This window comes from Lissotriton helveticus, chromosome 1_1 (assembly GCF_964261635.1).
Source record: "Lissotriton helveticus chromosome 1_1, aLisHel1.1, whole genome shotgun sequence".
Lineage (NCBI taxonomy): Eukaryota > Metazoa > Chordata > Amphibia > Caudata > Salamandridae > Lissotriton > Lissotriton helveticus.
This window is the reverse complement of record NC_136057.1, coordinates 602,185,792-602,212,608: the sequence shown is the minus strand read 5'-3', so window position 1 is coordinate 602,212,608 and position 26,817 is coordinate 602,185,792. Positions and strand designations below refer to the sequence as shown.

The window sequence follows — 26,817 nt, the reverse complement described above, 5'->3', positions numbered from 1 at the left end:
CTCGCCAACGTTTAGTTCACCACTGAGCTTCATAGCATGACTGCTTTTTACACCTCTCTATGTCATAAAGATGTGAGATGATAAAAACAAAGTCCATTCCAGCTGATCTTGTCACCCTGTCTCCCTCCAACCTGTGCTTGCCCAGGACAGCCCTCCAACCTTTGCTTGCCCAGGACAGGACCATACACTTTACACAAAACATCTCAGAATGCACCATCCAATGCAGTAACCACTAAGTGGACTATGATCATAAAAAGTACAATAAACTACACTTATAGGGAGTAAGCACTGTATAAATCTTGCGACAGAACACAAGGCTTCTGTCAGCCACGACACACTGCAGCATGGTGCCCGGCCGCGGCCAGCACGTTAGAGGTTCTCATCTGTGTAATATTGGTAGAAATCATACAATGCATGAAGTTGAAGATGCAAGTTTATTCCAGAGTAAGGAAAGATCTCATCCACCAGCTAGCTGGAGCCAGGTGCAACTGACCAACAGCAGCTGTTAAGGATTCCATTGCCATGTTGCTAATTAAAAGATAGCACAATCTCAAAGCATGTGTGTATACAGTTAAAGGACCATTACTAAGAAATAAAGTATGCACAATGTTACAATCTTCTTTACCTTTCTCCGTCTCGCCGAGCAAAGCCTCCCCTTCTGAGGGCTCTGCCGGCAGCACCGTGACCTTTGTCCCCGTCTGCTGGATAAACTGCTGAAGATTCACCTGCCGCAGCTCCTTGGTCAGCTGCTCCAGTTCTTGTTCCTTCTCCTACAAAAGACAATAAAGACATCTGAGTTCAATCTGGAAGGAATCAAGCTCCACAATCCCCCGCGGGCGCGGCTGTTCCAGTCCTGTGTGAGTGAGACGGCACCTGGAACGGACTGGCTGGTGTTGTGCCGGGGTAGTGGGTGGGAGGGGGGGGCGGTGGGGGTGCAGGACAAGGATGCTACCAGGGCTCGAGTCGGGGTACCATACGGGTAGACGGCGTCCACCCACTTATTTTCCAGGGGGGACACCGTCCCCCCTGCTTACTTATTAAAACGCCGTCCACCCTGCTTCAGAATGCGATACAGCGCGCACCGACCAAAGCACACATTTCCGGGTGAAGCCTCGGACTGCTCACCACGCCCACGCCTATTGCATCTCATGCAACCCGCCCCACCCCTTCTTAACCTTGCCGGGGGGGGGGGACTCGGACCTACCAGTGGAACAGAGATGTCTGCGACCAATCAGTGGCCATAGCAGATGTCACTGGATGGGTGTTTCTGCACCTCAGCAGTCCCGCCCTTGTGCGCCATGCCCTTTATTTTTCAGGCTTTTCTTGCTCTGGCTCCTTTCTTTTTTGACCGGATCCAGATATCGACGCGGTTCTCAGTCCCTGCCTGGCCTCGCCTGCTGCCTGACCTGCTGGAGACTTCCCTTCCTGCATCTACGACCTACACCGTCACCTAGGAAACCATTTTCGGCTTCAGTTTCACTTTTAAGGTAAGTGTAAGCAAGTTTAATGGCTCCACTCGTTTTTTTCTGCCTTGCTGCCCTCTGTTACTCATTTTTCCCTTGTTTTTGTGCCCTTCTGCCTTCTGTTCGACTCGTTTTTCCCTTGTTTTTGTGCTTTTCTGCCCTCTGTTCGACTCGTTTTTCCCTTGTTTTTCTGCCTTTCTGCCCTCTGTTCCCCTCGTTTTCCCTTGTTTTTCTGTCCTTCTGCCCTCTGTTCCCGTTTTTCCCTTGTTTTTGTGCCTTTCTGCCCTCTGTTAGACTCGTTTTTCCCTTGTTTTTCTGCCTTTCTGGCCTCTGTTAGACTCGTTTTTCCCTTGTTTTTGTGCCCTTCTGCCCTCTGTTCGACTCGTTTTTCCCTTGTTTTTGTGCCTTTCTGCCCTCTGTTCGACTCGTTTTTCCCTTGTTTGTGTGCCTTTCTGCCCCTCTGTTCCCCTCGTTTTCCCTTGTTTTTGTGCCTTTCTGCCCTCTGTTAGACTTGTTTTCCCTTGTTTTTCTGCCCTTCTGCCCTCTGTTCCCCTCGTTGTTCCCTTGTTTTTGTGCCTTTCTGCCCTCTGTTAGACTCGTTTTTCTGCCTTTCTGCCCTCTGTTAGACTCGTTTTTCCCTTGGTTTTGTGCCCTTCTGCCCTCTGTTCGACTCGTTTTCCCCTTGTTTTTGTGCCTTTCTGCCCTCTGTTCGACTCGTTTTTCCCTTGTTTTTGTGCCTTTCTACCCTCTGTTCCCCTCGTTTTCCCGCATTTCTGCCCTCTGTTAGACTCGTTTTTCCCTTGTTTTTGTGCCTTTCTGCCCTCTGTTCCCCTCGTTTTCCCTTGTTTTTGTGCCTTTCGGCCCTCTGTTAGACTCGTTTTTCCCTTGTTTTTGTGCCTTTCTGCCCTCTGTTAGACTCTTTTCCCTTGTTTTTTTTCCCTTCTGCCCTCTGTTGCCCTCGTTTTTCCCTCGTTTTTTGTGCCTTTCTGCCCTCTGTTAGACTCGTAACCTAAGATTACGTTGATATATGAGCCCCTGCTCAAAAATATTTTAATGTAGCAAGTTGTTTTAAGTATTTTTGCATATATTTTAGAAAGTTTTTCGATAGGATTATGGGCCTGAGTTTAGCGGACTAGTACTCCTTCACACACTTGACGAATATTCTGTCCGCCTTACTAGAAGTGTATTATCTCCTATTGCACTTGCAATAAAATGGATGAGATATTCGGGACATTTCTGATTTAGTAACATATCAGCCAAACTCTAAACCAGGCTCTCGATTTTGTAAATAAAATTATTAATTAATAATATTAATAAACAAACTCCACCAGGTGCATGAAAGACCTCCATCTTGTGAGTATATTATGACTACTCCAGGTCACGTCTCTAAATTACTAGCTGGCCAGTTTGTTTGAATGATAATTCGCTCAGATTTGTGGAAAAGCTAGCGCTTTATAGAATCACTTCATGCCTTCTTCAAATTTTTCAATACATCTTAGTGCTAGAGTTTAAGCTACCTGAGAAGTGAGCCAACTGAATCCTGAAGATGAGGTGGTGGGATGTAGGTGTAGAGATATCGGGTTCTCAGAATATCGGTTTCTGGTCGGTATCCCTGCAGCTAAATCTAACCAACTCATAATGAAAGTTTTAGATGGCTAATTTTCCTAAAGTTTCACAAGCTGTTTTTGTCCTGGGAAAGAGAAACAACCTTGAGGATGTGGAATAACTTGAGAAAGTTGTCAATATTAGTGGTAAGCGAGTGCAGATCTGAGATTGTTGGTCGGGTAAGGTGTCCTGGACAAAGAAAACCTGTAGTCTCCCTTGGTGAAGCATTGTCTAGAGGTGGGAGGTACGGGCAGTTTGAACTTGCACCATTAGCTCCTGCCCCACCTTATCCCAAGGTGTTACCAGGTGCACAGCTGTACCTGTTAAAGCTGGGTCCTATGTTCCCACACCCAGTGATCCCTGGTGCGGAGCCACTGGGCCACTCGGAATTGGCTCAAATGGCTGCAGTCACCTCCACAAAATAGCTTATATGCACCTGTTTGTTCCTATTAATTCTCAGTATCTTTGCACCTATGTGACATTGTGTGCATGCATTATGCATGAGAGATGCATGGTTTTCTGGTGCCCTAGGTGAAGTGACTTTCGGATACTCCCGGGCAATGGGGTACACATTTGGTCAATTTTAGGGTAAAATAGTGTCATTTGTTTATGGCGCCCTTGAATCTGTCTGGTAGGGCTTGGCACAATACAGTCAATGTGTTATACTATGTGTAGCACATAAGTATTATTCTATTGTTGTAAGTGTTAGACCTGGTATCGTTTGGTGTGCTTCACCCTGACTTTTTGCTTTCTAACCTTCAGTTTTTGACTTAGTTTTTGCTGACTTTAGGACTCTGAGCACTTTACCACTGCTGACCAGTGCTAAAGTGCCTGTGCCCTGTATCTCAAATGTAATGACAATTGGCATCCTTGATTGGCATATTTGGTTTATTATAGGTCCCTAGTAAAGTGCACTACCTGTGCCCAGGGCCTATAAATCAAATGTTACTAATGTGGCACCCACCTAAGTAGCCTTTTAACTATGTTTCAGGCCTGCCACTGCAGAGCCTGTGTGTGCAGTTTTAAACTGCCATTTCGACCTGGTAATTTCACCTACATGCCAGGTCCAAACCTTCCCTTTTATGACATATAGGTCACCCCTAGGCCCTGGACAGCCATGGGCAGAGTTGTTCTTAAAAGATATGAAATGTACTCTTAAGTTTTACATGTCCTGGTAGTGAAATACTATTCAATTCAAATTTTGCTACTGCAGGGCCTATTTTCAACGCACAAACTCTGCTTTTGTTCATGGTGCCATGTTTTAGTATGCCTCACTTACAGCACTTAATGGCTTGACTAATGTAGGTGTATATAACATTAACATTACGGTGAGATAGGACCCAGGGGAATATTTAAAGACCAAACTCTGTGAACGGTCCCCAAGAGTATATAACAACAACAAGGTTCCAGAGGGTCTACACAAGAAGGTGTGAGCCTGCGGTAGCCAGAAAACTAGTCAAAACAAAAGGCCCTGGACTGACTTACACAAAAATTCACTGTGACAACTCAGTGGATGGTCAAAAGTACCCATCAGTCACCATTCGAGACCGCCCTTCATCATTTGGGATTTTTTGAAACCATCTATGCAAGTTGGTGATACTCAAAAAAGGGGGGAGACTAGATGGTAAATAGTTCTCCCCCGTTGAGTGACAATAGTATGGTATACCACTATCTGTGACTGGTAAGTGGTGGAGGAGCGGTGTGACTGAGGGGGTGCAGTGCAAGAAAACAAACGTGAAAAATGATTAGAAAAAAGTGTCTAAAATTGGATAAGGGAGCATAGAGCAAACTTTATTCAGATGATGCTCTCTTTACCAGTCGGTTCAGACGCCGGCGAAGGAGTACCGACGGTTAGAGCGGTGCTTCACTCTATCCCTGAGCCACTGCCAGGTGGGGTGAGGTCTTCACGTCTCGCAGACTATGTGAACGACACGAGCTGCGAGTTAGGACAAGACTCTTCACCTGGAGACTGCAGGTGATTTAATGTACTTGTCCTTTTACAAATTTCACTTATTATTTTGATTTGCAGTAGCAATTAATTATTATGAGGTCCTGAAGAAAGCAACGACCACTATGTCGATGAATTGCTGAAACATGTTGACCTAACTCTACCTACAGACAGCGCATTTTTCAAACTGTCTCTACATAATAATGGTTTTTAGATTTGGTAAAGAGAGCATCATCTGAATAAAGTTTGCTCTATGCTCCCTTATCCAATTTTAGACACTTTTTTCTAATAATTTTTCACGTTTGTTTTCTTGCACTGCACCCCCTCAGTCACACCGCTCCTCCACCACTTACCAGTCACAGATAGTGGTATACCATACTATTGTCACTCAACGGGGGAGAACTATTTACCATCTAGTCTCCCCCCTTTTTTGAGTATCACCAACTTGCATAGATGGTTTCAAAAAATCCCAAATGATGAAGGGCGGTTTCGAATGGTGACTGATGGGTACTTTTGACCATCCACTGAGTTGTCACAGTGAATTTTTGTGTAAGTCAGTCCAGGGCCTTTTGTTTTGACTAGTTTTCTGGCTACCGCAGGCTCACACCTTCTTGTGTAGACCCTCTGGAACTTTGTTGTTGTTATAATGTAGGTGTATGCCAAACTTCATCCATATTTGGGCTGTTAATTCCCCCACACAGGGACCTTAAGTCACTAGCTTAAGTACTGAGCAGCTTCAATTGTTAAATCTTGCAATATATGCAAATAATAAATCTGCCTCACATGTGATGTCACTTCCTGCGGTGACGTCACTCCCTGTTGTGATGTCACTTCTTGTTGTGACGTCACTTCCTGCCGTGATGTCACTTCCTGCTGTGATGTCACTTTCTGTGACACTACCTAAATTGGAGAGTCCCCCACTTCTTTTTTTAGGACTTGAGCCCTGGTAAGTACTCATTTACTATTTTCAACTCTGCATCCACTTATCTAGCCTTAACTTGCGATGTAGTGGTATGGTCGATATTCTGGATGCAACAGATTCGAGGGATCATTATTTCAACAGTGAAACAGTGTAGAGCATCCTATGGACCAGGTTCCTTACCAGAAGCCGTTTGGTAGCCTGCCCCAGGGATCTCTCGATTGCTTTCGATCCGTTTTCCAGCCTCAGGCTGTGCTGGCTCTGTGTGTCGATCTCAGTGCGGATCCTTTCGATCTTGCCTTTCATCTCCTCCTCATTCACCTGGGCCTCGTGCACCTCGCGCTGCAGCTTCTCGGCTTCGATGCCGCGCTCCATGCTCTGCACCTGGGCCAGGTAGTCCTTCAGCCGGCTCTCGCACTCCTGGATGCGCTGCTTCATGTCTAGGAGCTGCTCCTTCAGCTGCTTCTCGTTTTCCTGCTCGATCTGAAGCTCGTTTTCCCAAAATTCCTCCTCCTCAATTTCCACCTCATTGCGTTTGATCTTTTGCTCTACTCTGACAATTTCTTCTTCTAGGCTGGAGTTGTACTTCTGCTCCCAGTATCTGATTTCGGCCTGGTTCGAGTCCAGCTGTTTCTCTAAACACTGCAGTTTCTCTGTCTGGAGGTGGACGAGTTTTTTCAGCTCTTCGGCTGTTGTTTTGCAGTTGTTGATGACCCTTTGTTTAAACTCGGATTCTTTTCCCTTGCCAAAAATGTCCATCAAGCCCTTAGCTCCGCCCGTGAAGGTCAAAGATTTCCTCTTCGGTTCTCTCCTTTTGATTGATTTGTCGATCTGAGGTCGAAGCTTGGCTAAGGGGGGCAAGCTCTGTCGATACAAAGTCCTTTCAGGCATTCGAGCAACACTGTCAGAGGTCGGCCTCTCACTGAGAGACGGCCCGGTGCGTCTCAAAATGAGCTGCACGTCACTTGCATACTGTCCCCATTTGTTTAATGATATGATGGGATTTTCATGAGGTGCCAAATGTCTCTCTGTGTCTCTCCATTTTTCGATTAATGTGTACCGTCCAGTACGACCTGAAAGAAAAGAAAGGGAGAAGTCAAAATACGCCTGCAATACTCAAATGTAGCCACTAGATGGAACCAATGTCTTATTTATTTCACAGTAACTGACGCGAGCCATTCCCTCAAAAGGGAAACTGGAAGACGTGCATTTTTCCACATTCCCAATCTCGGCATAATTCTCCTAAACCGTTAGTAATGTTTAAGCTTTGCAAGTGCATGAACCCCGTCTGAAAATGAGTTCGGCAGTACTTTTCTATGATTTAGAATTTTATCTTAGTTAGCCAAACTCGCTCACCTGGAATTCTTCAATTCACAAATGAATTCATTTTTCACACTTTAACAATTTTCGCGTTTTATTAGGAGTATGTTGCTAGAGTGGCCCAGCGGACTCTTATCCAGCACAGTTGCTTACAGCATGCTCAGTTACATCGTGTGATTGGTACTTTGAACAGGATCCCGGTGCCTGCCCCCCGCCATGAAGTGAATTCTGCATGTCGGGCTGACCAGTATTCCAGTACTGCCAGACCAGCACGCGCACTTCAGTCCTCCCCAAACTACGCTGTGTTAGAGTGTTTAACTTAAATTCTATGTCAGTCCACGGAGGCTCAGATTATGCTTCTCTTTACTTTACTAAATGAATGAGGTGGTATGCACACCATGTTTTTCACTATTTTTTCTCAATCGATACTTCACAAACGTAACTTGTCGCGTGCTGAATGAGCTGTGCTATGCCCTGAATGCACCAATTAAATACAAACATGTGGGGAGAGCCTCATCGACTCTCCACACCCAAACGCACTGCGTGGTGTGGATACCAGATCCAGTCGTTTTTTTTCTTCCATTTTACCATTGTTCAAATTAATCCGATTTTAGATCCAAAATTTTTAACAAACTTTAGCCAATTCTTCTCCTCCATGTTATGTCATATTATGTTTAGGAAAACTTCTCATATTTTCGTATGTCCGGATTAAAATCGGATTAATTTGAACAATGGTAAAATGGAAGAAAAAAAACGACTGGATCTGGTATCCACACCACGCAGTGCGTTTGGGTGTGGAGAGTCGATGAGGCTCTCCCCACATGTTTGTATTCTCTTTACTTTACTGACATAAACAGCAGCCAATAAAAACTTTAAAGTGGCATGACCCCGGAAGGACAACCCCCTCCAACAGTCTGCACCAATCAGTATCAAGTCCCTTGTATAATTGTCCATGCACATAATACGACCTCCTCTTTCTTTGCTGCTGCAGCAGCGAGTTAAGTGCCCTTCTATTTTACTTCTTGCTTGGGGGTAATGTGTGTAAGGGCGGTGGTTGTAGACGGCGCGCGCGCGCGTCAGTGATGATATGTGCTGAGCGGACCTCCGCTCGTGGTTGAGGTGTTTTGGTGACTTTGTGGTTATTATTGCCTTTTCAGCGTTTTATTGTTTATTAGCCCGCGCGGGCGTTTTCTGCTTTCAGCGCGTAGCGCGACAGGCGGTGTACCGGTAGGGGGCGGTGGAGCAGGAGGAGGCAGACGCGAGACGCTCGCGCGCAGGAGGCAGTCGAGCCCGGCCCCCACACGCACTGCGCATGCGCGAGGAGCCGACTTTCGTTTTTCACTTTACCGGCTCCTCACGCATCGCGCTTTCAGACTGCATCAATCCTGGCCTCAGTAGAACGCTAAACGGAGCGCATCCGCATTAGAGCTCTGCTCTAGGGGAGCTTACAGTGTGCAAAATAGGGGTCTCCTTCCACCTGATATTCAGCCTCATTGCCTGTAGTGATTTTGGTTGTTTGAGTTTGTGTGTGTGTTGGAGGCTCCCCTGGGCTACTCCCCCCCTTGAAGTTCCTCCACACCTCCCTGCTTCAGAGCTATGGCGTACTACGCCGAGGAGGATAACCAGTGGGCAGAATATGATGAATATGTAGACTATGAGCCACAAGAAGAGCATTTGGAGGAGAATTTGGTAGAGGCCCTGGATTCCCACGTCCAAGGGTCAGTGAAGACTGCACTAGTCCAGGCTCTTAAGCCTTTTGCTAAGCCCCTTAAAAATTACGGAAAGAGAAAGTTCAAATCTGCCGGGAAGGGCGGTACCTCTTCTCAGTCCTCGGCCCAGGTGTTGGCCCGAATGGCCAGGAATGTCCTGAAGGACCATGGCTCAATGGCGAATGACACGTCTGGGGATTCTTCCCCGACTCCGCCGGATTCATCTGATTCGGAGGTGGAATCAGTGGCCCCCAGAAAGAGATCTAGGAAGGTGAAGCACACCCAAAAGGCGGACGATGGTCAGGTACCCAGGAATCTTCTTTTTAACCCAAACAATATTGTGCACCCTCGGTCCACTGAGTGGATACCGTGCCCTGAGGTGGCACAATATGTGAGCAACAACCTGCGTCAGGGTTTCGATAATGGAGTGAGGGCCACGTTGCGCTCCGAATGCCCCAGGCCATCCTTGACAGGGAAGGTGGCTGACACACCGGATTTAGATCCCACAATGGCGGCGTTTATGCGCAAGTTTGCGAAGGATCCAAAGAAGGGGCTGGATAGAGCATGGAGAGGTGTCCAAGACAAAATGTTGGATGTCACCGGTCCCCTAACGAAGATTCTGGACGCGGCGGTGATAGCCAAGGATAGGAATGTGCCGCTGGATGTGTCGGAGGTTCTGGAATGGGCACAGCGTGCCATGTGCTTTTTAGGTAATGCGAATGTGGCCGTGTCTACAGAGCGGAGGCGCTCTTTTCTTATGAGACTTGACTCCCAGCTGGCGGAGATGGCCCCTTCCGAACCTGGTGTCCTAGCTAATGGTATGCTATTCAGAGACAAATTTGTCAGGGAGATGGGCAAATATGTTGCCACCTTCTCCGCATTGGACAAGGCCCAGTCCAACATCAAGAGGGTTCTCCATGGTGGTGTTTTTGATAGGGCCGGACGCCCAAGAGGTCGAGGGTCCGGCCGAGGTTATGCACAGACCTCACGTGGAGCAGAGCAGAGAGGCAGAGGTAATCGACGCCCCAACTTCTACCCCTCCCGTGATAGAGGAGGTCGTGGCAAGGGGCAAAGAGGAAACTATCGTGGACAACAGGCGAACTCAGGAGACTACTCCTATTCAGGTACGACTTCTATGCCCATCAGAGCATATGGTGGGGGGCAGACTGTCCCTTTTTCTCCACAGGTGGCGCCAACTCACGAACGACCCTTGGGTGTTGCAAACGGTACAGGGTTTCCACATAGAATTTTATGCCTCCCCGATGCAGCGGCGGAGACCAGGTCCACTGTGTTTTTCCCAAACAGAGCAGAGTTTCATCGATGCAGAGATATGCTCCTTGATCCAGAAGGGGGCGATTGTGGAATCCTCCCCACACGAGCTAGGCTTCGTCAGCACCGTCTTTGTGGTCCCGAAGAAGGACCAAGGGTATCGACTGGTGTTGAATCTCAAGGAGTTCAATGGCTGGGTCGTTTATCGACACTTCAAAATGGAGGGGATACACCTCCTGAGAGATATACTATTGGAACAGGATTGGATGGTGCGTCTGGATTTAAAGGACGCCTATTTAGCAGTGGCCATCTATCCTCCACACAGGCGGTTCCTGCAGTTTCAATGGCGCGATCGGTGGTTCGAATTTTCCGCCATGCCCTTTGGACTGTCGTCCGCCCCATGGTGTTTCACCAAGCTGATGAAACCCATCGTGCAGAAGTTGAGGGAACGGGGTGTTCGCCTCATTATTTACCTCGACGACATCTTGATCTTAGGTCAGTCACCGGAGGTGGTGTCGCTCCATCTGTCGTGGACGATCCACCTCCTTCAGGACTTGGGCTTTCTCCTGAACTTACAGAAGTCGATCTTGCAGCCTTCTCAGGTGATGGAGTTCCTGGGTTTCCAGGTGGACTCGGTGAAAGCTCAATTACTCTTGCCCCTCAAGAAGAGGGTGGCGGTGAGGAAGGAGTTGAGGAGAGCGCTTGCCTCTCCGACAATCTCCTTGAGGACGTTGGCACGCCTGGTAGGGCTTCTGGCTTCTTCGATCCAGGCGATCTTTCCGGGTCCTTTGCATTACAGGGCCCTGCAGCGTTTGAAGGCCTTGCATTTGCGCAAGGGCCTGACCTATGCCCAACAGATTTCTCTTTCTGTGGAGGCACGTACGGAGATAAACTGGTGGTTAGAGCATATGGATGCGTGGAACGGCAGAGCCATTTTCGCGGCCACCCCGGAAGTGGTGATAGAGTCGGATGCCAGCCGGTGGGGCTGGGGAGCCCGTTGCGGCTCGGTGGAGACCGGGGGCCGGTGGTCCCGCGAAGAGTTGAGTCTCCACATCAACTGTCTGGAACTCCTGGCGGGTTCTTTTGCGATCCGCACTCTGTCCCCTCAGGGAGTTTCGTGTTGTATTCTCCTCCGCATGGACAATGTGTCCGCGGTACGCTACATAAATCGCCTGGGAGGCACCAGGTCGCGTCTCCTAGCGGAGATAGCCAAGGACTTTTGGCATTATTGCCTGGCCCATCAAATTTCGGTGACGGCGGAGTATATACCGGGATCCGCCAATGTGACGGCGGATTGGAACTCTCGATACTTGAGAGATGCCAGCGATTGGAGGTTGCACCCCCGGATCTTCAGGGCACTGGATCACAAATGGGGTCCGTGTGTGGTGGATCTGTTTGCCTCGCGGCTCAACAGACAAGTGCCCCAGTTTTACAGTTGGCGGCCGGATCCGTTGGCGATCAGCTCGGACGCCTTTCTTCAGTCATGGACGACGGGCATTCTATATGCGTTTCCTCCATTTATCATGATCCCGAGGGTTCTGGCTCAGGTTCGGAGGCAGAAGGCGGAGATGATATTGATCTCCCCGTGCTGGAAGGCGCAAGCATGGTTCCCAGAAGCGATGAGTCTCGCCTGTGCACCGCCGGTGCGGATCTCGTCGTTCCCGGATCTTCTGACGGACCCGGTGGGTCTTTACCATCCGCTGGTCCTTCAGGAGCAGTTGTCTCTTATGGCGTGGAGAATTTCCGGCGCCGTTGGCAAATGCCGGGAGTTTCGCAAGACGCTCTCTTTTTCTTATCTCAGGCATGGGCACCTTCCACTCACAAGCGGTATGAGTCAGCTTGGAGACGGTGGGTCGGTTGGTGTGCTGAACGACAGGGTGATCCAATGGGATCCGATATCACTGTGATAGTGAACTTTCTCTCTGAATTGGCGCGGTCAGGAATGGCTTACAGATCGGTGAATAATTTCCGGTCGGCTATTTCGGCGGGACATCCGCATGTTGAGGGCAAGCCGGTGGGGGAGCATCCCCTGGTTTGTAAAGTAGTTAGGGGGATTCGCCTGGTGAATCCTCCTCAGCCACGGTACACTGAACTTTGGGACGTGTCAGTGGTCCTTCGTTTTTTGACGGCCTGGCCGGCTAATGAGGGGCTGTCTCGCAAGCAGCTCTCGGCGAAGCTTACACTCTTGCTCTGTTTGATCTCGTGCAGGCGAGTATCGGATATTCACGCCTTGGATTTGGCAGGTAGAGTATTCACTCCCTCGGGAGTTTCTTTTACGATTTCGAAACGTACTAAGACGCATACAAAATGTATTGCTTATCCTGCTTTTCCTCATCACAGTAAATTGTGTGTTGTTCAATGTCTTAAGGTATATGAGGATTGTACTAGAGAGTTTAGGACTGGTTTTGGTCAATTGTTAATTTCCTTGCAGAGACCTTTCCGCCCAGTCGCCTGTGCGACTCTGGCCAGGTGGGTTACCTGGTTGTTGGACCTTGCCGGTATTGATACCTCTAAATTTGGAGCTCATTCTGTGAGGGGAGCTATGGCATCTAAGTCATTTGGGGCCGGTTCTCGGCTTCAGGATATTATGACTGCGGCGGATTGGTCTTCTGAATCCACATTCAAGACATTTTATCATAAGCCTATTGTGGATGTAGCCTCAGTGGTGGTGGAGACACTTTAAACTAGCATAATCTGAGCCTCCGTGGACTGACATAGAATGAAAAATTGTCTAGCAGACGCGACAAAGAATTTTCAATTCTATTAAGGACACGGAGGCGAGGATTATCCCACCCGGGCTTGCAGACTTGTGATGTCATGCATTATTGGTTGATTTTATGATGTACTGTACCCACCCGAATGTTTATGATGGCTTGATTGTATTTCCAGTTTGAGGAATGGCCATTACGACGTATATTCTTGTTTCAGGTGATCAACAGAAGCAGACTTGAGTCGACCAGCCTATGATCTGGAATGTTTGCAGTTATGCGGAGGATGACTTCCTCGACTTGGATGCGATGGTTGCCATGTTGGCCTCCGGTCACGTTGGACGGATGATGTATTCGCAAAGAAAGAGGAGGTCGTATTATGTGCATGGACAATTATACAAGGGACTTGATACTGATTGGTGCAGACTGTTGGAGGGGGTTGTCCTTCCGGGGTCATGCCAGTTTAAAGTTTTTATTGGCTGCTGTTTATGTCAGTAAAGTAAAGAGAAGCATAATCCTCGCCTCCGTGTCCTTAATAGAATTGAAAATTCTTTGTCGCGTCTGCTAGACAATTTTTCATTCGCTCTTCGTCTGGAAGCAAGCCATGGATGCTCTCGTGAACAGCGTGAGACAGGAAGATACCTGAAACTTGGCCAATCACTGTGTGGCTTTATTTTGAAGGCAGGCTCTGATTGGCTATTTTTCTGTTCCTCACTTTGGTAGTGGCTTCTTTCCTTTCTACCAGCACTACTGTGCACGAGGGTGCCTGAGCCCTGAGCCCACCGTCGCGTGTGTAGGCCCTGCCTAAGTCCAAGGTCACTCAACTTCAGAAGAAATTAATTGATTCACAAAAAGTGAGTTTTACTTTGTGGGTTTTTTTGGTCTTTCAAATTCTCTCTGATTACACGCTGAGATTTTCACAATAATTCCCTTTTCAATTTCCGTTTTCAAAGTTCTTTCTTTTTGCAGTCTTACATTTTACCTGCACCCTGCTGGATTACTTCACTTGTTGCCACAGTGAAGTCAATCTGTTTTTTGGGGGCATCAAAAGCCAGAAGAGCTGAGCCGTGTCATGCACCCTCCAATTGCCGCCTTATATTATAATGTAGAGCAGAGGACTGTTCACCCTTACCTAGGAGATAAGACCGGTTGGTACCCAGAGAGGAACCAGTCTTACCTTTCGGAAGCAACCTGGAAATGGACGGGGGAGAGGGAATTTATAAGCATCATTTGGAGAAGAACGAGAACCATGAGGGGCAGGACCTGCACAGATATTAAATAGGCACTAGAGATTCCTGATGCATGACGTGGACTGGCCAGGCCTGCACATGTACATGCATTGATTATTCAAAAACAAAGAGGAAACACCACTTCCAACAGTGCAAGGATAGGCTTGGTGTCACATCTGCCTCTCATCTGACACCCTGGAGCCACCCTGGCTGCTACAGCCAGTCCTGGTGCCAGATGTAGACTCCCCGACCCCATTACGACAAGTCTTTGTCTGTGTTTACTCAGTGAAGGCAAAATGCGCAAAGCTCAGTATAGCTAACTGGTCAACCGCATCAGAAAACCTCGACCATAATTTGTAGGTCGACGAACGTAATCCAGTGTTTTCAGATTTATTCATTTGAAACTTTTTCGATTGGATGAACTGATCTGCCAGTGAATGGCACTGGTTGGTTTCTGGACTGCACGGTTGAGTGGAGTTTGGTGGGTGCATGTGAGTCAGTGGACGAATGGACAGATGAATGGAAAGGTAGGTGGGTGGGCAGGCAGAGAAATATGTGGATAGGTAGGTGACTGGATGGCATGGGTAGGTTGTGTAGGAGAAAGGATGGATGCATTCAACAGATGGGTGGATGGATCAAGTGAAGGGTGGATGCATGGATGGGTTAGGTGGATAAAGGATGGATGGATGAATGGAAGGGTTATAGGGTGGATGGGAAGTGTGGGATTGTGTGAAATGGCACGGATGGTTGGAGTGCAGTTTATGACTAGGAGGGTGAGTTGCTATCTGGGTGAATGGGTGGATTACATGAGGGAGTGGTTGGATGAATGGGTGTGCTTAGGTGGCTCGGCATACCAAGTCATTCACTACCTGTTGTAGTAATGTATTTTGGCTTAATCACCACAGAGTAGAGCAGAGTCATACATTTCGAACATTGTTATGTTTGTACCAAATCTATGTATTGACATTGTGGCCCATCTTGTGCTCTACAGTATTTGCAGTCTGGAAAGCATGTATGAGAGTCCATTGTAGTCTGAAAGGTTTGGGATAAGTCAGAGAGTGGTGGAAAGAGAGATATGGAAGATTTTTTTACATACATATAAATGTATGTAGACACATAAACATATATATAGCCATATCCCTATACAAAGCATAAACCCCTATGTATCAACCCACATGTACAGACAAGTAATAATATGTAAATGGACTGACATAAACGCATATGAAATGCATAAATATACAGACACTGTGGAAATTGTTGAATTTTTTTAATATATATATATCGCACACTATTTCCACCACTTACAGCCAACACTCCAGGGGTGGGTGCATCCGCCTATAAGGGTAGATTTATGGTTGCATTCGCTTACACTCCCCAAAAGATATGACGGTCACTCGCAGCGATGAAAATTCATTGAGTTTTTAATTCAGACGAACAAACATGTTTCGGTTACAGGCCTTTCTCAACGTTTTGTTATACTTTACGTACAATCTCGTTGGAGGGCCTTTTGTAAACAAAAACATAGGAATTCCGTACATTGAGAAAGGCACATAGCCGAATGGCGATTGTTCATCTGAGTTCAAAACGTAATGCATTTTCAACCTTGTGGGTGCCCGTCATATCTTTTTTGCTAGGCAAGGAAGCATACGCCCATATAAGTGGCACGCACATACACAACATCCTCTACATACCCAGACATCAGACATCCATATTTTAGTAATGTTTAAATATACTACAAGTTATTAATTATTTTTTGTTAATATCTAAATATATGGATATATTCTTATAGAAAGAATAAAACTGTATACAATATTTAATTGTTTGAAAAACGTAACGAGTGTAACTTTAGAATGCCCATGAAAACAATGGCTTTTCGAACGGTGTCTGAGAGATATTATATTGCGGTCACCCCTAATTCTCACTTTGGGCTAACAGGCTTGCTCACTGTCCTCGCTGGGTGCAATTTGAGAAACAGGTTTACGCATCACCACATTCAAAGTTCACCAGCTGTCACTGAATACCAGCAATGCAAAGATAGATGCTTTAACACATCTGACATTTCTCACAACACATTTCTTTACAGAGACATTCACACGCTTTTCGAAGACAGGTCTATGCCAAATATGTAGCAAAGTGTATATAGTTGGAAAATAATCCCAGTTTATTCAGGGCAGGGTGTCCAACGTAGGTCCAGGTGGGCTAGGTACATGCCAGACTCTCAGGATAACCTGCCACTACACAAACGAGTTTCATTTACATTCAGTATATCAAGTTATACCCTAGATTTCAATCCAGAAAATCTGGCACGGCCCCAGGCCTGGAACCTATGTTGAGCAAACCTGGTCCACGGACAAAGGTATGAGTCCTTGGGTTTGAATTGTTGGCTCCTACTGACACTAAGGAGCTCATTCCGAGCCCCACTCTAATCCCGAGCTGGGTGTAATCGACAACTCCTACCCGAAATGGATCCCCAGATGTGCGCAAATTGAACCCTCAACAGTGCTTTCTGTGCGCTAACTTCACCACACATTACCTGGCAAAATATGTGTGGAGAAAGCAGTGCAGGAGTCTAAGTTTTGCAGCTCGTAATGAGGAAATCATAAGGTATTACAGCGCCAACCCCTCCTGCCCCATCCCAAAGCACAGAATAACCACAACAAAGTACGGGCAACTCGCTAATAATCCCCAAGAGTAATGTTCAGCAACAGCAGGCAAGTGCGTGTGCAGGAACTCAGTTCTTGTTGCTGTATTCGGAAGAGATACGTGTTTGAAAGGCGCGTCGATTCTTTTAGTGATATTTTCATAGATGCGCGCCTGCTTTTCCGTTTGAACTCTGCTCAGGCCCTGTTGACCCAGACCGTACAAGATTGTTCCGGGGGTCCCGCGGCTCTCGCGCTCCTCGTGCTCGTGACAGCTATTGATTTCAGTCCCCTCGGTGCCAGTTTACAAAGGGCTGACCCGGGGCCCGGCTTCACCTCGGGATGATACCTCCTGTTCCGACATGTTTCTTGGCTGCATCTCAGGACCAGGCATGCGGCAGTAACAGGCCGCCCTGCGGTCCAGTGTAACCGAAGCCCGAGACAATTTACCACGGGGATCAGACGCAGGCCTCAAAGTCTGGTCCAGATAAAAGCACACCGCCCATCACTTCCCGAAGCTGTACAGGTGCCGTGTGCACGCCATCGGGATCCATCCACAGGCGACATTTCCAAGCATTTTTATCTCAACCCAGTCACACCAATCAGCTACATTGTAAAAAGTAAGTAACTGTGCATTGTGGGTAACTGAAACTGTGTGAGGCCAGGGTCAGGCCCCTGTCATGTAGTAGAGCCCCCCCACTTACTGCCCTGCCCTTAAGAAAAGAGTCAAACCCCTGGGCCCAGGAACAGTGGCGGGGAGGGGAGGTGGAGGGGATTTATCACACCCAGATTCAGAACTCGGCGGCAGAGGAACCTCCCTCACCCCAGTTCTCCTTTTTAGGTCGAGCCTGTGACAGTGCATGCGCTACTTGCACACGCACTCTCACTTGCCACACTGTTGTATACAACAAGAGATTTGCAGTCCGCCCTTTGCTTGCCATTTATTGTCTTCTAGGACACTCTTGTGTGCTGCCTCTAATTGGCCAGCACATGCCAAGTGTCCCTCCCTTCCCTTTCTGTGGAGCATGGACCAATTACAGATTGGTTCTAAGTAATTAGTGCCGGTCCGCTGCTCGTGCTGTGATTTAGATACTATTTCTTCTTCCCATCCTCCCTCTTCCCCTGCCCCCACCTGGTGCTCTCTCCCCCCTCGTGGTGCTTCCTACCCCCCACTTTTGTTGCAACATCACACAAAACCACATGCGTTGAGGGTCAATGAGACATTTTAAACACATTAGCGGTATCACACTACTGATTAGGCTGCTAGTGCTAATTTCATTTGTTTAGAGTGGGATGTATGCCGTCTACTTTATTATTTGCCATGTATTGCGAACGTACTTGTGCACGCAAAAGCTGTTTAGTACCTTAGAAAACAGGCGCAGAAAGATCTTGACTCCTAAAATCATCATGTCTCTTTCGCCTCACAAGTGAAGTCCAGAGCCTTTTAGTGAAGTGCAAAGGCGCATCCCAGAGGTTATTATGGCAGTGGTAAATCACCAGGAGCACTTGGGCTTTCTTGTTACTAGGCATGCTCAGCGCCGCTATAGTGATTTCCAACGGTGATGCTGTTCCTGGATGCCCGTCACCATCACGGTAACATTGACGCCAAGTCTTCCTGATTCCTCTGTGGTATCAGTTCAGTCAGAATATGGTTTCCAGCTTTGCCCCTTCCAGTACGTTAACATGTGATCGCGTTCGCGGCAGCAGAGGCCTACCACAACATGATGGCCCACCCTTCAGATATGATGATATTCCAGGATCTTAGGCAAATACACACTTCCTGGGTCGGGCGTGATTCCCTTGAAAGATGCCACCCCTCTGCTCTGTAGGAACTGCAGGTAGAACATGTTAGTGAAAGAACATGCCACTTCTACAACTCCTGTGCCTCCTCTCTACCTCATTCTCTACCTCATCCAGACCAGCCACACTCGGAGATGGGGTAGAATCCAAAATCTGCCCTGGCAAAAATTCAAAAGACCCCACTCTGCAGGAGGAAGGGGCCAGAATGGGGCCATCAGCAATTTCATATTTGGGTCATGCCAGTCCAGCCCACCCAGCTCTGAAAGCAGCCGTCTAGCATGCACTCCACCCAGGAAATGGCAGCATAATCAGTTCAGCTCTTGCCACACTGAAGACCTCATACTTAATGGTGGCCTTCCCTAACAGCAGCGTGCAGTCACTGCCAGAGCATGAATGCCTTGTAATTTCCTACCCTGAACCAAGACCTCAGGGTGGGTTCATTCACTACATTTGTAATCTGACATGTTGTGCCTTGAAGAACCTAGTCAAGCAGCCTTGTGATTGACACTCTCTATAATGTGCGCTTAGTGATTGGCACACTCTAAAATGTAAGTGCCTCTTTGAAAGGCCAATGTACGGTACAAAGTCAAAAACAAGCATTGGCATAGCCAATAAGTCTCGCCTATGTGAGTTCTATTGGCTTTGTCAATGTTTTTAGCCATGTTGTATTTCTGTTTTAGCCATGTTATGCAGCAGCCCACCTACTGTGCAGCATGGCTGAAAGTGTAAAAAAACAAAAGCGCTATGATGCAGTCATTGCTGGCTGCATCATAGCACTCTTTTTTTAACTTTCACCCGTGCTGCACAGCAGCCACACAGCTGACGTCATGGCTTAGAAACATTGAAAAGCCAAATGATAGAGCTATTGGCTTTGTCTCTGTTTTCTTTGCCAGTTGTACATCTGTGTGGCTGCTGTTCAGTATGGTTGAATGTAAAAAAAAAAAAGCGCTATAAAGCAGCCAGCATTGACCGCATCAAAGCACTTCATTTTTTCTACTTTTAGCCATGCTGCACTGCTGTTCAACATGGCTAAAAAACATTGAGAAAGTCAAAAAATCTTGCACGGGCAAGGTCTATTGGCTTTGCCAATATGAACTGCTAAAACTGTGAGTGCTTAGAAACTGGTTAACCCGTTGAATTAGACACTATAGACTCCGGATCATTGAAATAACGCAGGCTCTCTAAAAATCATTGGCAGCCAACTCGAGATGAAAAAATAGCTTGCTAAAAAAGCTGGCCTAGTGTTATAAAATGAAGTTTCCAATCTGCGCCTTTGGCACGGCCTAAGCAAATCTGCTTTCGGTTTCCATCAGACAGTCTGGCTTTAGCATGAAAACATACAATCAAAGGCAGAGAGTGGAGGAACCAGCCAACAAAGAACAAAGCGTATGTTGCTGAGGCACGAGATGACATACTGCAGCAAGACAGATGCTGAACGCGCCATTTTACAGTAATATGCAACTTCATTTTCCACAGGAAGCTGTGGCTTGGAGAGCAGACACAGGATGAGCTCTGGACACGGGTCAAGTATGACGACGACAGATGGGACAGGTCCATTGGTCCTTGTAAAACAAACATGGATTGGTGGCAGGATGGAGGGGTTTGGACGATCCCTGAGAAACCCTCAGAGACAGATGAAGACTTCTGGGTCCCAGAGAGGAAATAATTACTTGGATGGGGTGGTGTTGGTGAGGGTTCTGCGGGGTGTTCTGCGGGGTGCAATGCAGGGGAGATTGAGACAAATGCTGTAATAGCATGCATTGTACTCAAGAGGATGCACACTGTGGGCTAAATTCAAGAGAGCTTGGGCACACATGTGCAAACTTAACAAACCTTTGCAAAGCTAATAGGTCTCGCCTTTGGGACCTACTGGCTTTCCCACTGCTTTTTGGCGATGCTGAGCAACATTGGTAAAATGAAATGTTTTTGCCAATGGCGTTTAGCATCATCAAAAAACACACAAAGGTGCGATGACATGGCTGCTATGGTGGCCACGTCATTCTGGGTGCGCTCGCTTACAGAATGATGCAGGCTCTATTTTCTTTTATTTTTTATTGACATATCTCAGATGGAAGTCAATAAAAAAAAGAATTGCAAAAGCGCAAAGGACTTTTCTGAGGGGCAAGCAGCAATTTGCTGGAGAAGTGCGTGGAGAGAGAGTGAGGAGCCATGAGGGAGACAGCAGACACACAGCATGGGGAAGTATTTGGCAGAAGAGGTGGGGCGAGGGCGAGAGCTGAAAAACACATGCACTCCAGTGAAGTTCTTAGCTAAATAAAAAAAAGTAGTTCCCTAGAAGTGAACAGTGAAAAGACACAATTCAGTCGCTCATGACAAGGTTATAGAGCCTATGGACCAGGTGATGGACAAGAACAAGATGAAAAAGGAATGCAATTAAATAAGAAGCAAGCAAATGCGCGTGGTAGTAAAACCAACAAATGAAAAGCAGTGGGCGGGCTGTAGGCTACTGTAAGTTCTTGGTAAACCCGAAATAGGTCACAAAATTGCAACCAGATGTACAAGGTACTTACCTCTGGAAATGCTATTCTGGTGGACATTCTATATATCCACAGGTTCCTCACTTTTGCATACTCTTCAGATGCCAGACTGGATCCGGAAAACATTCTCCTTATCAGTGCTCCAGCACATCACTAGGTGGTGCCATGCGGTTGTGTCCTTACTCCACAATGTCTCGGAAGTGACGGAGCGGAGCCACATATAAGCGCCACGCCTGCATGTGGAGGTCAGTTTCTTGTATTTTTCCTTTGTGCGCCCTCAGACGCAGAGTATGAACAATTACTGGTGCTGAATATTAACATTGGACATTTTCAGATGTTATAACCAGGCACTTCATTAAACAGGAAGGTGGGGGTCAATGAGGATTCTGGGGTTAGTTAGAGTATCCACCAGAAAGAGAGTTACAGAAGGTAAGTAACCTGTTCTTCTGATGTATACTGTGGATTCCTCTCCTTAGAATAGATACCTAAGCAGCGCCTCCCCATGTGGATGGTCTGTAGAGTGCACTCAGATAAAAAAGTATTGTAGGATTGAGTGGGCAAAATGCTCTTCCTGCTAGACCTGGGTGCCAAGGTAGTAGTGCATTGTGAACATATGCATTGATGCTCACATCACAGATGTCAAGGACAGGCCATCCAGGATGGTCCTTAGTATGAGCAATTAAAAAACTTGAAGCCCTTTTGGGCTCCAGCTAATGGACCCCAATGGACCCTCTTTCGAGGGGTAAGGAGAAGCAAAGAACACTGAGAGACTGACCAACATGAAAAAGAGTCATAACTTTTGGCAAGAAAGGCACCCAAGCATTCAGCGCCAACTTCTCCGGGCAGAAGGTAGTATAGGCCTGTTGCCTTGAAAGTGCCTGATGTTCACTTGGGTGACAAACTGATGTAATTGCAGTAAGGAAGATGGTCTTTAATGTTAGGAGACGCAATTATCAGTTATTCATTGGCTTGAATGACGAACACATGAGAAACGTCAAGGCCAAGTTAAGGTCCCATTGTGGCATCACAAACGGTTGGCGAATTAGCAGTATGGTCTCCTTGAAGGTCTTGATCTGCTGCAGAATCACCAATAGCTCTGGAAATTCTGGTCACTTCAAGATTTTGCTGAGGAATAAGTTCCCCGGCCAGAGACCTTGAACGGGTGCAAGTGACATTGTGAGCCCTTGTGCCTTCTCCTAGGAATCTGAGTGGTGAGATGGGGGTCGAGTCCCACTTCACTTTCTTATGCTTGCACTTGAACTTCAACTTAGCAGAGAACTTCAAGCATGAAGTTGAGTGGTCACAGGAGCAGCCCCTGGACTGGGTCTGAACCATCAACTTTGATTGGGAGTGGAACGTATGTGTTGGCAACTACTTTTTCTTGTGTTCAAAGACTTACAACTTCACCTCTTGAATTCTGATAACCTTTGGGTGCATGAGGGCACACTGATCGCATGACGTAAGAGTTGTGGCCTGAGTCCAGATACCAAAGACACAACTCATGCAGATCTGTGACTTTCTGCAGTGGTGAATTGCTTGGAACCTGTAGCTTTGGGTGGGGAAATCATTCCCTGGAACGCTGGTTAAGTCATTTTGGAAGTCCTAAGAAAAACTGACAAAGTTGGGAGCGGGGCTTCAGATCCACATTAGAAGGTGTGGAAAGAAGAAACTGACATCAGGGTGCAGGAGTGGCACCTATATGTAGCTCCACTCCTTGAATTCCTGGGTGGTAGGGAACCAATGCAGAGCTGCACAGTGCAATCCAGTAACAACCAGGCTCACTGATATCAAGGAAGTTTTCCGGATCCAGTTTGGTGCCTGAGGAGCATTCTTATGTGAGGAATCAGCAGTTAGAAGTATCATTAGAAAGCTTGTGCTGTCTGGTTGGCTCGGCCTAACAATGCACCTAGCGCACATGTGTCTATGGCTTCAGAGAGTCCTGGTTTCCAGTCAGGCCCTGCAAGTAATGGGGCCAAACATTACATAATATTTCTAACCGGAATCAACCCATGTATCACAACGGATGACTTTAAACTGGTGACCCAATCCCTAGTTAGCACTAGATAGATCAAGACTTAACTACAGCAACTCGCTGCTCACTGACATCCCCAGTATCCATTTAGCCCCAATAAAAGCCACTCTCAACATGGCTTGTAAACTTAGTTCTAGCACTAAAAGATCTGTCTAGTACGCATCATCTTAAATTGAATTGTAGTAGAAGCCAGGTGCGTTTTTAAGTTGGCTTGTATGGTGAACAAAGTTTTACATGGTGATGCAGTAAAATACCTGTGCACAGACAATAACCATCTCATGAGGTCCCTGCACACTTCGAGGGGCTAACTCTTGCCACGTAGAACTCCCCTTATTCAATTAAGTGAACAAGCTTACATAGTCTTTGTTGGGGAAGGACCCAGCATTGTGGACCTCACTAACTCCTGCAATCAGGATAATTCCATCTCAATCCTCAAGGAGACCCTACTATTTCAGTTCAACTTCCAATCTTGAGGAAATATCTCCTGCATGTCACTAGGGGTAAAACAATGGTGGACATGATAAAACAGACCCTGTGACCTGACAGTATAGTGCTCAAACTCTAGAACACATTTACTTGTAAGACCAGCCCAATTCATTTTGTTTGCTGAACGGTCAATGATTGCATTTTGGTTCATGCTAACTCTTTATAGCGCCTTATATGTTTACATAAAGCACTTCTGTTACCATGACAGGTCTTGTTCGTGCTATACACAACTGTGCAAATAAAATGAAATAAAAGAAGAGGGCGTGCCAGGCTGACTGCAGATGCCCTGCTCAGAGTTTCAGTCCTGCCCTCCCTGCGGGCACCCACTGGTCCATTACCCACCACAGCTCCCAGGATTCACATGGGCATGGTGAAGGGCGCCCACCCTGAGGTGGGTGAGAGAGTATATCGTTTTCAGTGCGGCGTCCCTCGTGGAATCCCGAGGGGTCCCACATCGGATCTGCAATGCAGACATGCACAATACTGGGTCCTGGCTGCAGTGCGACTTCGCCTGCAGAAGCCATGTGCTTGTTCAGAGGGGGAGCAGCTGTTCCAGGGCCAGATTCCAGCACAGCCCTCTCTGAAAAACCCAAATGCAACATTCGCGTGGTGCAGGATGCTTCTGCGCAAACCAAGTACCACACATGCATCCATAGCTGCCAAGGTTTCAGATTGCCATGTGTGACATTTTAAAAATTTGAGTGAAATTATGAGTGACATTTCAACGACTATGAGTGACACTTTCTCGCGAGCAAAAATCATGCATTTAAGAAGAGGGAAACTTTTAAATATAAGAAATTACAGCCAATTGAGCAACAAGAAACTCCAAGAACTACTTAAAACTGTTGCAGAGCACCAGCAATGGAAGGAGACTAATCATATACTTGTTACCTCCTACATTTTGTTTGCTTTAGACACTTGCACGAGTGCCACCATGATTGCCTACGTAACGTTTTGTTCTTGTGCTGGTGAGAGTGTGTCTGCCATTTATTGCAGTATTATCCTTCTACCTGTGTCCAGGTACTCCTTTGTAACATGCACACACGTCACTTGACTTTTCCCTTGTAACACACTTTGCTACCTCGTACATTTTGTTTGCTTCAGATTGCACAAGTGCCACTCTGGCACCATTGCCGCGTTTCTTGTTTGTGTTTGAGTGCTTCACTTGCTGTCTGCCATTTAGAACATATTATAGGCTCTATTTGTTACTTTGCACGCTACTTGCATGCATGCCACTTTTTCCTCCTGTAATGCACCGCGTTCGCTGTGTATTTTTGTTTGCTCACGATTGTCACTTTATTTGCCTCATGTCAATAAATTAACGTTTGCTATAAATAAAAATTGTGTAATATTTGTTGTAGTATTCTCATGTCAGAGTCTCACTCACACTCAGTACTGTTCATCCTATGAAGCGATGACGTCGGCGCCCACCCCCCCCCCCGGTAAAGTCCGGCGCTAAAATTATGCTTTTACATAATACAAATAAAACCATTCCCCATGATAAAACACCGGCTGACACTTACTTAGTGGTAGTACAGTGAGCTGCTTCCGGGCTGGGCTGTGGTGCTGCCGCTGCCGCGGCCCGGGGGGGTGCCGCCGCCGGCCCCCGGGCCCGGCCCGGCCGCGCTCGCAGCTTTCCTGGTGGCCAGAGCGGAGTCGCCGCCGCCGGGTCAGCTGAGCTGCCACAGTCTGCAGCTGTATTTTAGCAGGGGGGCTGCACAGGGGGGCGGCGCGGCGGGTGGCCATGATCATGCTTGAGAGAGAGTGTGCACCGAACCTGCCTGCACTCTCTAATCATCCGCCGCTTCTCAACTTCCTGCTTCCTCCGGACGTGACGCCGGCCCATCCCAGGCCGGCACATCCGGATTTATGATACTGGCGGCCCCTGTGGTGCGCCAGTGATTGACAGCTGCTCTGAGGCTGTATGAGCGGACAGGCCGGGCGGCGCGGGCCGGCCCCCCTGCAGACACTAATCACTGCATTCAGTTTCCAGGGCAACAGGAACACAATCGTCCGCGTTGGACTCGACTCTGGCAGCGCAGGCAGAGCAGAGATACATTGTAGCGCGGCGCCGCTCACGAGCTCAGAGAGCTCAGCTGCAGTGTCTCGGTTTCTGTTTCGGCACTAGTGGGCAAAGCAGCAGTGTCTCAGAACTCAGAGCCCAGGCACACAGGAGCTGCTGGCGCGCTGGCAGCACAGGTGGAAAAATGCGTGACAAATGCATTCAGTGCGGTGATGCGGATCACTGCACTGAAATGCGTGACTGTCACACCTGTTGCGTGACGCTTGGCAGGACTGTGCATCCCATGTTCTGCATGTGTGTATTCTCGTTGAAAAGGAATACATACACGGTATGGTTTTTGAATTGCACTTTTTGAGGTGTGAAAAACAGCTTCGTGAATCGGGTCTTGGCGTTTTTGTTCCGGTCCGATCGCCTTCGAATGCCTTGCTCTCTTCAGAAGAACAACAATCTACAATAATGAACTTTACACCTTTTAAAATGTCCTTGCAGTGTCTTTTAATTCTGAAAGACATGGGTGTTTGTGGGCGCTTGACCCGATACCTTCACGTTTGCTCTGCACGGATGAGGTCTGTTTATAGAATAGGACAAGATGCACATCAAATCTCCATGCTCTCACGTCATGTGCCTGTTTACAGAAGTTTGCGCTATATGAAACCATAAATAAATAAATAATATTCCGTCACACCAAAACAAAAAGCAGCAGGGCCTGGCGCCACCTCACGGCCACAGCTCTGTAAGTCCAAAGGGCATTTGCTGTAGGCATGCAGGCCACATCTCTGAAGATGAAAGCAGCAAGTTCTGGCCCATGTATAAAGAAAGAACGAAGAAGGGACAGAAGGGACATCTACTGAGCACATTTCAGTGTCTGCTGCAGCCTGCCGGAGCCTGATTCTTCGCATTTCTTGTGTCTTCGATATCCACATTTGGCCGGGTAAAGTCACATTCCCAATTCACAGAATATGGAGTCTCAGGCTTTTACTATCTCAATGGAGCTGTGGGCATTTCTGAGCGGGCCCACCTGCAATTGTTAGCCTACAAACTAGTAGGTTTGTGGCTGTTTTGCAGATGTATTCCTGTCAGAAAAGATAATAGGTGTGTTTCTAAGCTGGGAATGGAAAGGGAACACACCGTAAGTTCAAGGGGTTGCAGAACAAGGGGTTACTCTAAGG

The 26,817-nt window shown here is 47.4% G+C and overlaps 1 protein-coding gene across 2 annotated transcripts in view; it reads right to left on the bottom strand.

Annotated features, from left to right (window-relative positions):
* Positions 1–26,817, bottom strand: part of RASSF8 (Ras association domain family member 8) — a 326,220-nt gene that overhangs the window by 22,958 nt on the left and 276,445 nt on the right. For both annotated transcript variants that reach the window (XM_078674112.1, XM_078674113.1), the window contains 2 exons: positions 6,119–7,008; positions 626–770 (listed from right to left, as the gene is read on the bottom strand). In XM_078674112.1, the coding sequence (XP_078530238.1) occupies positions 626–770; positions 6,119–7,008 (1,035 nt within the window). The remainder of the gene's footprint in view (positions 1–625; positions 771–6,118; positions 7,009–26,817) is intronic.